Source organism: Mustelus asterias, chromosome 14 (genome assembly GCF_964213995.1).
Source record: "Mustelus asterias chromosome 14, sMusAst1.hap1.1, whole genome shotgun sequence".
Lineage (NCBI taxonomy): Eukaryota > Metazoa > Chordata > Chondrichthyes > Carcharhiniformes > Triakidae > Mustelus > Mustelus asterias.
In genome coordinates this window covers 100150710-100166121 of record NC_135814.1, presented here as the reverse complement: position 1 = coordinate 100166121, position 15412 = coordinate 100150710, and the positions used below count along the sequence as shown (strand labels likewise).

The 15412-nt window shown below is 44.7% G+C and overlaps 1 protein-coding gene across 6 annotated transcripts in view; it reads right to left on the bottom strand.

Annotated features, from left to right (window-relative positions):
- agap1 (ArfGAP with GTPase domain, ankyrin repeat and PH domain 1) overlaps positions 1-15412 on the bottom strand; it is a 698786-nt gene that overhangs the window by 249119 nt on the left and 434255 nt on the right. For all 6 annotated transcript variants that reach the window (XM_078228959.1, XM_078228960.1, XM_078228963.1 and 3 more), the window contains 2 exons: positions 14254-14409; positions 10867-10959 (listed from right to left, as the gene is read on the bottom strand). In XM_078228959.1, coding sequence (XP_078085085.1) covers positions 10867-10959; positions 14254-14409 — 249 coding nt within the window. The remainder of the gene's footprint in view (positions 1-10866; positions 10960-14253; positions 14410-15412) is intronic.

Below are 15412 nucleotides of genomic sequence, written 5' to 3'. Positions count from 1 at the left end.
TGCACATACTCTGGTCAGGTGTTGATGTATATAGTAAAGCTGCCTGTACTATACAGTTTACTGATTGTACAATTCTGAATTAGCCACTGTAAAATCAGATAGGACAGTGACACCAAGCCAGAAACTACCTTCACCCTAACCTCAGAACATTCTTCTTTCTAAAAGCAGCCTGCTGCTTCTGTTCTCTACACAAGGCCTTCCGAGTGAATGACACAAATTCTGGTTTAAACCCATGAATCTAGTACATTTCCTTTGGTTGGAGAGAGCAGTATTCCATCCTCATCAGTCTGGATAAGATCCCTAGGAGTTCTGGAGGAAGGCCATCTTCCTGGAATGTTAAATATCTTTCTCACTCCACAGATGCTGGCTGGCCTGCTGATTATTTCCAGCATTCACTGCCTTTTTCCCAGAACGCGAAGGCATGTGGCAATCCACAGTCCTTGCTGGTCGGTTCATTCTTACATGGGCCAAACACACACTCTATTTGTTAATCTCCTTCTAGCTCACCACAACCTATATTTTAGCATCTCATCCCCATTGAAATGGAGGACGCAGCCCACACTATCAAGGCAGAAAGAACAGCAGGAAGGCAGGAAGGAAGGCAGGAAGGAAAGTGGAAAATAAAGTAGAAAGGAAGGCAGAAATCACTTGCTGGGTTTAAGCAGATGGGTTTAAGTAGATATATTCAGGCATATCATCCCTGCAGTCCCAGAAAGTGCTTTGAAATTCTAAGCAGACACATTCCGCATATTCCTGGTGTAAGGACACAGTTTATCTAATTACTTGGAAAGAAATATTTTGACTGCTGTGGGAATAGTGACTACATCGCGTATACAATAGCAGGGGGGAAAAACAAGCAAGTAAGCCTGAGGGAACTTTCAAATCAATTAACAGTCCAGTCAAGGTCCAATTTTATCACTGGCTGCTTGCAGGAGGCTGTATCTTTTACATCTGAGTAATGTGCAGCCTTTTTAACTGTTCCACGAGTAGCTTTTTTTCAAAAAAGGGTTTATTATTGAGTCCCGTGGTTGTAAAAGCTTAAGGAGGAGTTTACAGGGGCCACACTCCATCGCCGTGTCTGACAAATACCTCAACAATCGCTAATAACATAGTTACAAGGTTTCTCTTAAAGGAAAGCTTTATTCAAACCAAAGAAAATCCTATTAAAGACTCTATTATCGCAACTCCAGTAAAACACACACAATAAGCACTTTAAAAGGCTTGAATTTTTAACACTGACTCCTTACTGCCCTCAGCAACTTGCAGACTCCTCAAAGCACTGCCATTGAAATAGATTCATGTTCAAATATAGATTCCTACTCCTGCTGCTTTTGTCTTCACATCAGTGTCCTAATATTCCCTGTGAAGATACATTAACAATGTAGAGAGACTAATGGGAATTTTAATCGGGGTCCATTTCTTCTTACATTTACTTTTTCATTATCAACCGTATAATTTAATTTGATTCACTGCGACTTTTAACAGGGGAACCGATACAGCTTGTAAAATGGGATGGCTTTCAAAAGACAGCACCAAACCATTTGTTTTTCGAAGGCCAACTTCTGATAAGTGAGTAATGTGTTGTCCACACATCTTTATTCTTCATCATGTCTGATTAACATCTTCACTTCTCTCATTTCTGGCACATTTTTAAATGGCGCACCTTGATAATACAAAAACTGCGAACGTACTGCTCGATGCAAATCGGTGGCATGCAGGCCGGGATTCAGCCAGGTTCAATTTTGCATCTGATCTCAAGCTAGAGCTGGGCTCAGTAACTCTCAATGATTTGATTTTTGATTTGATTTATTGTCACATGTACAGTGAAAAGTATTGTTTCTTGCGTGCTGTACAGACAAAGCATACTGTTCATAGAGAAGGAAAGAAGAGAGCAGAATGTAGTGTTACAGTCATAGCTAGGGTGTAGAAAAAGATCAACTTAATGAAAGGTGGGGGTGTGGGGAGACGAGGGAAAGGAAAAAAACATTCTGTCCGCTGTTTAGTCACTTTTGTATGAGGACATCAGGTTTAGGTCTGAAAGTATGAACAGATAAGCGACCCTATGACAATGCACAGCAGGGGCGGGAGGGTGAAGAGTGGAGGCTAGAAATCACCAAGAGTCTGTTCCTACCCTGCATCCCATTTGCTGTATTATCACACAAAGTTGCTGCAGCCCACATGATTGCAAACACGGCCAGCAGGCATTTCATTAATCACGTACTGCTTACTTCTTTCATGAGAGGACTATTCTGTGCAACAGTCTGGCGACTCCACATGTACCAGGCTGGGTATCATTTGCCAAAAAAAAAATCAGACTTCAAACTTCTGTGAAAATCGTTTACCCAAATCAGCACAGTGAAAACTCACTAATTGTTATGTGTAGGGCTTGGACAATATTGCTGACATAATTTCCAGGAGTGGAGAGTACCACCGTTCAAGGAATTCTTCACCGCTTACTGGAACAACATAGCTGGAGAATGTGGAGCATGAAATGTTTAAAAAGAAATCCAGTCCCTCAAATATTGGTTATTTCCATTTTGGGTATTAAGTCTGTGGTGCTGGTGCATCTCCCATCTCTTAACACCAAGGGGGGAAATTTACCATTTTGAGTCTAAGTGCCGGATCTGGGCGTCAAATAGATCCGCGCCTGGAATCCTCTTTCCAGCGCGCCCATACGCGTTTTGCTGGCTTCGGCCCGATCGGCGCTGTGTGCGGGGCTTAGCGCTGGCGGACCGATCGGAGCGCTGAACTGTGCACGCGCAGTTCGAAAATAATCTGACAGCGCACCCGGGCGCAAAAAAAAGCAGAAAACAGAGAGAGCGACTCTCTGACGATCATCCTCTTGTCCGGGGGAGATGGGGGGGGGGGGGGGGGGGGGCGCCGATCATCCCCTGGTGGGGGGAGGAGATGTCTCATCCTCTGTTCGGGGGGGTGCTGCTGCCTGTCTGCGGTCGATCCCTCCTGGCAGCATCACTGGGACACTACCAGCCACAGCCATCTCTCCCGCTCTCTCGCACCTGCAGGGAAGAGTAATCTGTGGCTGGTAGTGTCCCAGTGATGGTGCCAGGAGGGATCGGCCGCAGACACGCAGCGGAACCCCCCCCCGACCAGAAGATGAGACATCACACCCCCTCTCAACCCCGCCCCCGCAGGGGATGATCAGTCACACCCCCTCCCCTTCCACCCCCCCCCCCCCCCCCAGAGGATGAGATGTCACACCCCCCCTCCCCCCCAGGGGATGATCGGTCACACCCTCTCTTCCCCCCCACCCCCCAGGGGATGAGACGTCACACCCCCTCTCCTCCTCCTACCCCCCTCCCGCCCCGACCAGAGGATGACCTGGGTCAGAGAGCTGTTGCAGTCTCTGACCCCGCTCTTCGGAGGCTGCAGCGGCGACTTCAGACTTTTATTTTGCAGGTCAGTAACAGCGCGGACGCGGATCGGGCCAGAAGACGGTAAAGTGGGATTTGGCGGTAGAGTTGGGCACGCGGTTCATTAAGTCGATTTAAATGCATGCAAATGCAAATGCATTTAAATAGTCGGGCCGCCCGATTTGGGCACGCGCCGGACCCGCGCCCGAATCGGGTGTCGGTAAAGCCGCGATCTGCTCGGAATCAGGTGCCGATCACGGTATAGGCCCGACGCCCAACTTTACCGTGATTTCGCGCCCAAAAACGGGCGTGAAGTTTTGGTAAAATCAGGCCCCAAGTCTGTTCTCCTGATGATGGTACTGACAATCTTCGTAAACACCCTTTAAAAGAAATATTATCTTTTATCATTCAACTGAATGAATGATTTTTTGCGAATACTGAAAGGAGAATGAACTTGGAGAATTAGCTGTGTCCTGCGTTGTCAACAACTTACTTTTATGACTATACTGATTAGTCCAAGTAACCTGGCTTTAATAAGTGATTAAATTCGACAGTAAGAGAGAGACAAATGGACACAGAGCTGGACTATCCGAGTCAGCGCCACAGAGCACTGGCCAGAGTCCTACAGTGTGAGGAAGCTGGATTTCTCATCAGTAGAAATGTAGCCAGTAACAGTTTGGAAGAATAGTCATACGGACTCAAAACAGTAACTCCGTCTCTCTCTCTCCACGGATGCCGACAGACCTGCTGCGTTTTTCCAGGACTTTTTTTATTTCAGCGACAGAAAATGCTGGCCATTAACAGCTACAGTATGATAGGAGCTGGATTCATATTGGCACAGGGGCAGGAAGGACATTTAAATTAAGGCCATCACTGCACTCCAGAAACACAAGCGTTTTGTTTTGTTCTGACTTATTCAGATTTTTCACCAGAGTTTGGCCTCATTATCCTCACACTTTCACATGCCATCGTCACTCAATGTTTGAACAAAGTACCAAGCGTACATTAGCGTGACAAAATTAATGATCATTTTAAAAAGGTAATATAGATGATGAGAAGAATTCATTCATATCCACTTCCAATGCAGCCTGGTTCCCTTTGTGTCAAATTAAACTGTGTGTGGACTAAAGACTGAATTCAAGAACAATCGTCCGTGAAGAAGATTTGTACATGCACCATTACTGCCAAGTTGTGTTTGTGATTAGAAGTTCTGGTCACACACAATTTGCCTGATGTCGGAGGAAGATTCACAAGGATACTGGTCACCTGTATGAGTGGACTGAGAGCTCAGGATAAAACGCTCGGCCTGACATCAAACATTGTTATTGGCCCCCTGATGCAGGCAGCACTATCATTTCCTTGATATCTGTCGAGACAACCCATGTTGCCTGCCATAATATCGCCAAGGCGCAGAGCAATATAAAGTTTCAGATTAATGGCAGCCTACTTCACTTTTATGAACAGTCACCTTAACAAGTCAATTGAACCCATCATCACTCATTCTCTATTGGTTTCAGAAGGTGTGAGACAGGGCCATAATCAGGCTCAAGTTTTGTTTGAAAGGGGCAGCTGAGAGGGGAAGGCTAAGAACATTGTAACACACATGGAAAAATATTTTAAAATCCTCATTTAACAATGAGCTTTTTACGATTGAGGTATTCTTGAGAAGACATACCTGCATTTTCTTTTACCTCAAGGTAAAACAAGCCTCAAAAAATATTGAATTCATGAATACTAGGTTCAGACAAGAGATGGATACTTGAGAGCAAACATTGGGTCCGCAGTGGAATATTTCCAATCCCCCCACCTCCCCCGAAAATCACTCTTTCAGTTTGCTATTAGTACAAGGCTGAGGGGAACAGGAAACAAGCCTCCCATCACATCATAGTGAGTCAGCAAGCTGTAGGAAGAAATTGTTTTCCAACCAGAACTTTTGTCCCACGGGGTATTTTCTCATTGATGGTATTTACATATTCATATGCAACAAGTGGGACATGAGTGGATTAGATGGTAACAATCTTGTGCACAAGAGATAATTGAAAAATCTCTATGTGCAGTGAAATATAAGTAGATTGAGCATTCTTTGCTGTCTGTATAATTCATTTCTTCAATTTTTTCTGTCTCTCCCCATGTAACTCATCTTTGGGCTCCTATTCTTCATTTACACAAACCAACATTGGTCTTCTATTCCTCATTTGCACTATCCACACTGAATCTTCTACTCTTCACTTGCACAATATGCGGTTTGTGTCCTGTGCTCTGCCTCATAGCTTTTCCTTGTTCACCTTACGACTAGCTCTCTACTTCCACTAACTCACTATCAGGCACCTGATTCTGTTAGTGTCGTTCACCACCAGGTTCCATTTTTCTAGCTATGAAACCTGCTGCTGCCTCCATTAACTTGTACAATTCATTGCCAGCTCATTATTCTCCTCTGAATTACACCTACTCTTCTCCAAACAACTTGCATCAGCTCTGCTACTCTCCTCCATTGCTGCCCTCTTACTGTCTTCTACATATCTGACCCCATCTCTGTATTCTCCCCAACAGAAAACTTTCCAGCACCTACTATCCTTTTATTTTAACTCACTGCTCCTCTGTGAAACTTACTCCCTGTTCTCCTCTAGCTCACTATTTACTCCAATTTTGCTCATGTTGATTCACTGTTTACCCGCAAGACCTCCACTAACTACCTCACCATTGAGTTTTTAAAATATCTTAAAGGTACACTTGCTTCCCATTCCCTTCAGCAACACAAAAGGACATTTCACCAAGCCTAATCAAAAGGATCCATCTCGCACCGCGACCCAGTGTGACAGAGACACTCGTAGGGAAGCAGGTTATAAATAGCTATGTACCGAGGAGATCAATAGAATTTTGTTCGCAAGCTCAGTGGTTTGATGTGAAAAGCGAGGACATTTTTGCCTTTGAGGTAGCTCTGGCCTTTGAGAGAGTACAAGAATGCTATAAAACCCCAGCATCGGCCAGTCAGAGCCTCATATGCACATCCATACTCTTATGTGTACACACACATGGCTACACACGTACACCAGCATGTACATACACTCCTAGGCCCACTTGCGCGCACACACTCCTATGCAGTCACAAATGTGCGCACACTCCTACGCACAGTTGTAAACGCACACACCCCAACGCACAGTCGCAAACGCACTCCCTCCTACACACAGTCGCAAACACGCACACTCCTACGCAGTCACTCATTCCACACTACAATACTACATTCTGCACCCTCTCCTTTCATTCTCAACGTACGATATGCTTTCTCCGTATAGCGCGCAAGAAACAATACTTTTCACTGTATCCCAATACGTGACAATAATAAATCAAATCAATCGCAGGTGCGCCCACCCACACAGTCGCAAGTGCATGCTCCCACACAGTCGCAAGCGCACGCTTCCACACAGTCGCAGCGCATGCTCCTACACAGTCGCAAGCGCATGCTTTCACAGTCGCAGTGCATGCTCCCACACAGTCGCAAGCGCACGCTTTCACAGTCGCAGCGCATGCTCCCACACAGTCGCAAGCGCACGCGTCCACACAGTCGCAAGCGCACGCGTCCACACAGTCGCAAGCACACGCTCCCACAGTCGCAAGCACACACACTCCCATGCACTCACAAACACACACTCCCATGTATATGCAAATGTATACACACACCAAAGCATACCCATAAACACGCTCCTATGCACAGTCACAAATGCACTCGCAAACACACACTCCTACATACAGTTGAAAACACTCTCCTATGCACTATCACAAACACTCGCACGGACTTCTACACGCACTGGCAGACATCTACTCCTAACGCACTCATGCACACCCTCAAACATACACAGACTCTTACGCACACACACACACACACACACACAGCTGCGATCACATAAACAGACTTCCCATCTGCCATCAGCCATTTCCATGTCACCTTCTTTGAGCTCATTTGTACTTCATTAACTGCCATTGACTTAACAAGATTTATGCAAATGAGACCACAGGACCTTGCCAACTCCCACTGCAATCAAGTGATTATGTATGTACAATTCTCCTGCTATGAAAAATTAATAAATGACAAGCCCAGTCAAGACAAAGCAGAGACTCCTGTGATTTTTTTCTCCCTCTGCTTAGTTTTTTTAAAGCATTTGCATGCGTCTTTAGAAAACATTAACTTTGCTTTACATTGGAATTAATCAAAGTCTTTCGCTAATTTATCTGAACGCAGCTCTTTCAGTCATTGAGAGTAAATAAATACTTGTAATAAATGAAGCTACCTTATTAAACTGTAGAAATTTACAACTGGAATAAGTAGATAAATAACTCCAATAAGGCAACATGACATGTTTCACGTCTTACCCCCTTGAGTTCACACAGAAGAAATGATGCTCTATTCTAATCAGTTACTGCAAAAAAAAATCAAAGCTGGGCAATGTAAGGTGCTGGCCCACTAATCTAATATTGATCGCCAGAGATTTCCTGATAATCAACAGCAAAGGACACCTCTGAAAAGCTGGGATTGCAATAGTGCCTCTGTTACCGCTTTGTGTGTCAAAGTCAACATGGAGACAGGGACCTAGAACAATACTGCAACACAATTATAGGACTGCAGGAAATTCAGACCACATATGACAGGGGCACCATAAGCTAGGAAGCATAAGCAAGGCCGTAATCCAATTTATAGTTATGATGGTGATTCTAAACCGTTCAGAATTCACTGTTGTGGTCATGAGATTATTACATTCCACCCTTTAACTCACTCCCAGATATTTGTTATTTCGTACAGAAACCAGCCAAAATCCTAGATTAGATTCCAGTCAAATCCTGTCATTCATGATCCCCTCTACTGCAAATTTGTTTACCTGCATGCATGTATATGTACACCAAATTGCAGGTCACAACCTCAAACGTTGCTCTTCCACAATTTAAACTTATGCTATAGTTAAACTCTCACCGTTCCCACATAGAAAGTGCACATCATGCAGAGATGATGCATGCGCAATTGCAAGTTCACCCTTCGTAAGATTGCGTGGGAAAGAACCCTACAAATTGACTGCACATAAACCACCCTGAGCCCTTTGAGATTCCAGCCTGTCATTCACTCCCATATATCTGTTGTAGCTCTGCTCTTTCCATCTTGGCCATGCTGCAATACATACTGAAAGATCTTGACACAGGAGTACAAATTCAATTCAGAACAGACAGCAAATTCTTCAACTTGTAAAGGTGTAAAGGTTTGTCTAAAGGTTCCTGAACAGCTACAGAATGAACTCCTGTTCCTCCGGAGGGCAGACGCTCTCAGTACATACTCCAGAGGACATTCAGCTGCGAGTTAATCGTTTTGCCCTAGCCTCAAAGCACTTTGACCCAACAATACGTCTGAAGCCGACAGAGATTTTGTATCAACCCACCCTGGCCACGTACTCCCAAGGCCGCACAAGCATCATTAACATACTCTTCCATCAGTATGGGTGTTTTGCTATCTTGGAAGTATCCCCTCCAATAACATTACGTTATTGCCTGGTTCAGTGTACAGCAGAATCACTCTCACACCTTGGATAGGTCACGGAGTTTGTCTCAGGACAAAGATCAAATTCTGCCAGGTTCTTGCATCATCTCTTTATGGGTGTGAGGCTTGGATGACCTATCAACATCACAAAGTGACTAGAAACATTCCATCTTCACTCTCTGAGATCTATTTGCAACATCAAGTGGTAGGACAAACTCCTTATCACTGACATTCTTGCAAAGTGCATGATATTTAGAGCTTGGTCATCAGAGCTCAGCTTTGCTGGGTCGATCGTGTGGTTCACATTGAGAATTCCCACATACCAAAGCAATACTCTACAGCCAGCTGAACACGGGAACCCACACCATAAGATGTCTCAAACTTAGATATCAAAACAATTTGAAAACTAATCTCAGAGTTGGATCCCAATACATGGTGAAAAAAAAATCAACCTTGGACAAATCCAAATGCAGAAGTCTCTATCGTCAAGTGATTTTGACACTTGAGGAGAACAGAGTCTCTGGGACAAGGAAATGCGGTGCACAGCCAATGTCTCTATCCATCCCCCCAACATATGCAGTGTTTGCAGTGCATACAAATTGAGACTTGGCCTAACATCACACATGTGACAATGTCATCCTACACCGTAAATTGGTCTTTTTTTGATGAACATTCATCCATCAAAGAAATGGGAGAATCCACAAAACCATCCAAAATTAAGATTCCTGTTTGTAACTCACTCCTGGCTACCTACTTTCCAATATACCCACCCAAAAGCCTCAATTAGATTCCAGCCTTCAAGTCACTCCCAATTATCATTAGTCTTTGAACCTCTCAGTAAAATTTCAGCCAACAACTCATTCTGGGGATCCATTATTCTCCACTCTCACATCTGGAGTGTGCCAGGATGCAGACGGCTAGTTTGGTTATTTTTGATGCAAGTTCCCCAGCTGTCTCGAGTGCAAAGTATTGAGTTAAAACAGGAAAGTCATCGACGTAGGGAAGTGTATCAGCATTAGCAGCGAGTGATTTACCATTTTTGGAAACAAAAATCTAAAATTTAGATTCAAAGAGGAAAGAAAGATTCTTGTTCTATGAATATTATTGTGAAAGACAAAACTCTCAGTCTGCTCTGTGCTTTATTCATAGAAGAAACTCAGTGAGACTCCATATGCAAAGCCAACATAAACTCAGAATGTCAATGTTACATTGTTCAAGACAACATCCAATTTCATTTTTAAAAGTATGATTAAAAAAATAAAGAGAAAAAAACCCTCTTTCCGTATAAGCACCACACGGCTATCAAAATACCTTTTCTGCCTAATCGTACGGAGAGGATTGACACAAAGGCCACACTCGCAGCTGTCAAAAGAATTTCCCCATCCCCCATATTGAAGCACACAAGTTAATTTGCACATTAGTTGAGGTGCTACTAAAGCCTCTTCATTAGGAGATCTGCAAACAAGGGCAAATAGTCGGTGCACAGGCCATCGTTATCAGAACTAATTGCCTCGGCTTGGGGAGCGGAGGAAGTCATGTTCAGATCTCGTCCCGCACTGGCAAATTGGGGCCAAGTCAAACAATGTACGAGATCACAAGAGTTCTGTACCGTGATCGGCTTCAGACACTCGCCTGTTCAGTCCCAATCATGGCACTCCTACAAAGCTGGCCTTTGAAGCAGCCTAAGCTGGAAGCACTCCATATGCAGATAGGGGCTGCAGATTGCAGTTAATTAGACCCAGTTCTTAAAACTTCCCACGGTGTCGCGAGCATCTTACTCTAATGATCTTACTTTAGCGCATTTAGGGCCCAGCTAATTGATGTCAAGTGTGTGACTTCTATTAATGAAATGGAAACCATCAGACAAACAGAGAGAGAGGGGAAAAACAAGAAGTGGGTTACAGAGTCAAACCTATGGTGCTCCATGCCTCCAATTAAAAAGAGCAGTGGGGAGAAAAGGGAAAAGCAGCAGCTTACCTGCTTAATTGGGATTGCTCGACCGCTCCCAATACTGTCTGCTCTGGTCTCAAGATTTTTCTTTTCCTTGTCTAGATCACTTCCCTTTCGAGACTGGAAGACAGAAAATGACCAATGTGACATAGCAGAGGATTTCAACTTCTAAAACACCGAGGAATATTGCAAACTAAAAACTCACGGCCTGAAATCTTATCCTCAAACACTGCCACACATCTATGGCATTCTTAATACATCAGTACAATATTCAGCCACCTAAGTCAGAGACACAGGATTTACTTTATTAGTTTTTGCCGCTATTACGTTCATGTTGCTTGCTCTTTCATAGAATGATGGGAAATTTTTTAAAAATTCAGTGCCACTTAGCCTGAGGCTTAGGGACCACTTAACCATGGTATGGTTCTAAAGCCAGTTGTTGCTGGACACAGTTAAAGCATTGGCCCCCATTAAGTGTGTTGGTGTCAGGATGATTTGCCTGTGATAGGTGGTGGAGGCCCAAACAGGGACTATGTTGTTCCAAAGGGCACTCCATTTCTTCCCAGGGTAACAGCGATGCAAAATCCAGGACCTGTGTGTTTCTGGTCAGCCTCCAATGCCAGTCAGCCAGGTCCACTGCCTGCTCTGCTAAGGTAACTATGGTAACCACATCATAACCACATCAGGGTCAGGGCTGTGTTCCTGAATGAACAAGTCACACATCAGCCTCTGCCACCAGGAGCTCTCCATCCGCAATGACCAGGAGTGTGATCAGGGCTTAGGGCAGCGCTGGGAGAGAGGAGGTACAGGAAGCTGGGCGTGAAGGGGGAAGGGGGGGAATGTGTATGGGCATCGGAGATGGGGAGGCAAAGGAGGCTGGGTGTGAAGGAGGGGGCTGCACAGGTGTTGGAGGAGGGGAGGCAGAGTATAAAGGAGGGGCACAGGTGTTGGAGGAAGTGGGTGGAGCAGATGCAGGATCCAGAGGGGGCAGGATCTGAAGGAGGTGTTGCTGCGCTGGGGGTGCGGGGGTGTGTGTGCCCAAGAGGATTTGGGACCCCCTCTTCCAAGCTACAGAAATCGCAAAAGATGAAGGAAACTCTTGAGGCGTTTCCAGACAGGCACATGACTGGGGTAATCGCTGGTTAACTAGGTGTGAACAGATGATTGAAATTGTCTTAAATAGTCAGTGCTTTTAACATCTCATAATTGACCCCTTTAATACTGATACGCCGTTAGTGTCATTTGTCCAATACAGGCATCTGTCCATGAGAAGCAGGTGGGGACTACACTAATACACTGGGAATAATTGCTCTACAACATATTACATTCTCTTCATTCGACACACTTTGTGTGGTATCCTCAATTCATCATTTCAATCTCTCATCATGGTCATCACCTGTGACAGACCCACAACCAGCAACACATCACCATTCAAAATGCTGCCCTTAGACTCATCTGGGGTTCTGAAGGTCACAATCTGTAACTATCGCTCGCTGTTTCTGACAACTCAAATCGACACAGGGTGAAAATCTACACCTCACTGTAATGCAGCACTAAAGTGCTCAGCAGAACGCAGAGGGTTCCTCCGCAGCTAACATCATTAAATTTTATTCCCTGCTTTTTTGTGGCCTCTTCCTTTACCTTTTTACTGCATCTGAAGGCTTTGTTGTGCCTCTCAGCTCTATTCTACCCCAGCTGCAACGCTGCAAGTTAAATGAGCAGCGGACATTGACACACGAAGAGTAGCTGGCACCACAGAGATGAAAAAATAAACTTTGTTGTTCCAGTGTCTATTTGAAGCTAGAAATGTATTTTATTTAAACTTTTTCTTTAATATGGTGGGGTGGGGAAAGTTAGTGGGATTAAGACTTATTTGCCCTTGAATATAATTATCCCAGCATAGTTTAGGGTACACCAGTTCACAAAATGAATTATTACTGGTCAAATCTTTAACATGGCAGGAGTTTAAACATGTTGCAAAGTATTTATAAGACAAAGAAAAAGGGTTAACGCAACTACCTGAATTTCACTTGTCGAAACTAAATAACTTGAGCATTTGTATTTTTCTGAAATCCATTCTTTTAAAGAGGCTTTGATATTTTCAGGATTCAGCAACCTAGGTCATGTAATTAGGATGTGCAGCAAATGTTAATAAATGTGGGATGGTGTTGGAGCGAATGAGTCATTATACAGCTGAGTGAGGGCACCTAGTGGCAGAAACCCCCATACAGATGCAGTTTTAAAAAGTCACAATTTCAGATCTAAATAGGCAAAAACCACTGTGGGTACTACAAATCAGAACTAAAATAACAGCAGATACTGTAACCACTCAGCAGGTCAATCAGCACTTACAGAGAAAGGGCAAAGGTTAGGTCAATGTTTCAGGCAGTTAACACTACAATTCTTTTATTTAAGCCAATGAGTGGCATGGTGGCAAATGGATGGCACAATGGTTAGCACTGCTGCCTCACAGCGCCAGGGACCCGGGTTCAATTCCAGCCTTGGGTGACTGTCTGTGTGGAGTCTGCACATTCTCCCCCCGTGTTTGCGTGGGTTTCCTCCGGGTGCTCCGGTTTCCTCCCACAATCCAAAGATGTGTAGGTTAGGTGGATTGGCCATAGTAAATTGGCCCTTAGTGTCCAAAGATTGTGCAGATTAGGCGGATTAGCAAGGTAAATACGTGGAGTTACAGGGATAAAGCTGAGGTAAGATGCTCTGTTGGAGGGTCAGTGCAGACTCGATGCGCGAATAGCCTCCTTCTGCACTGTGGGGATTCTATGATTCTATGAATTGTATACAGATAGCCAAAAGAATTAGAATGCAACCTCTGTCGAAGTTGGTCAGGCATTCTTGAAGGCCAAGTGTGAATGAGATGGCTCTGTGCCAAAACTGATTACTTTAACCACATCTTTATGATTCATAGATGTAGCTCCACAAGCACTGGCAGATCCACTGATCCAAATCATCCTGCTTTATGTTCACCGAGGCAAAGAGCTGAGTCATTCTGTTACAGAGGTGCTGAGAGCAATGATCAGAAATGGGCAATTTCCAGTGTGGGGTAACTGAGCACAGGTCACGAGTAAGAGCATTCGACAAAGGCTTCGGAGGCATGAGTACATGCAGTTTGCAAGTAGCCATTTCAATGAGGGAACAGTAAGGGAACTGGATTTGATGGCACCTATATTACCACCACTGCCACCTCAACTCCACATGGAGGTTCTACAAGCTTTGACGCTTCTGAAAATTAAAACAAATCAGCAGCCAAGAAACAAACCAGGGAGTGTACGTCGTGCAGGAAACTATTTCCTCCTCCTGTTACCCACTCCTATTCTGTGCTTTGGTTACGGACTATTTCAGCATTGTTTACACATGATTTGGCAATGCTCCAGATCCTCAAAGTGAGGCAATACTTACAGCAAATATATTAGACCGTCGCTTTGACTGTTTTCGAACGGGAGTTGGAGTGTTGGAGGTTTGAGGAATGTCTATTCGAAGCTCCTTTTGACTTGTGCTGGGTGTGGAAGGGACTGAAGAGGAGTAATCGCTCAAACTTCCTCCACCATTACTTGTCTAGAAGACAAAGAGAGCAATTTTAAAGACAGGCAGGAAATTGTTCCCCCCGGATTGTCCAAGACATAGGCAGCTTAGACCTTCAGTCAGCCATAGCTCAGTGGGTCAATGTTCCTGCCTCTAAACAGAAGGTCGTGGGTTCAAATCCCACTCCAGAGTCTCGAGCACAAAATCCAGGCAGAGGATCCTGGTGCAGTACCGAGGGAGTGCTGCAGTGAAGGAAGTGCCGTCTTTCGGAAGAAACAAAGACCCCACCTGCCTGCTCAGGTGGCACGGCATGGTGACACAGTGGTTAGCACTGCTGCCTCACAGCGCCAGGGACCTGGGTTCAATTCCAGCCTCGGTGACTGTGTTGAGTTTCTTCCCACAGTCCAAAGGTGTAGAGGTTAGGTGGATTGGCCATGATAAATTCTCCCTTAGTGTCCCAAGATACGTAGGTTTGGTGGATTAACGGGGTAAACATTTGGGGTTACGGGAATAGGGCTGGGGGGAGGGCCTGGGTAAGATGCTCTCTCTCACAATTGGTGCAGACTTGATGAGCCAAATTGCCTCCTTCTGCACTGTAGGGATTCTATGATTTTATGATTCAAATATGCTGCATTTTTGACATTACAAATGTGACTACACTTCAGTCAGTGCATTTAAGTGAAGAGAAATGAAAACACAAAATGCTGTAAATACTCAGTAGGTCAGGCAGCATCTGTGGAGAAAACCCAGAGTTCATGTTTCAGACTGAAATGTTCACCGGGACAGCTCTTGCTCCCTGAGGGGCAATGAAACCGGACTGCCACGCCAAACCGCCAAACTCAAAACAGAACTGGAATCAAATCCTGAAGCTGCTTGTCCTGCTCAGAAAGAGGCTGACTGACCCATCAAATCTGTGCTGGCTCTTTCGAAGAGCTCTTCAATCCAGTTTGTCCCAACTCTTTGCCCACATCCCTGCAAACATTTTCTCCTTCAGCTCTTTACCCATTTCCCTTTTTAATCTGTATCCATCTCCCTA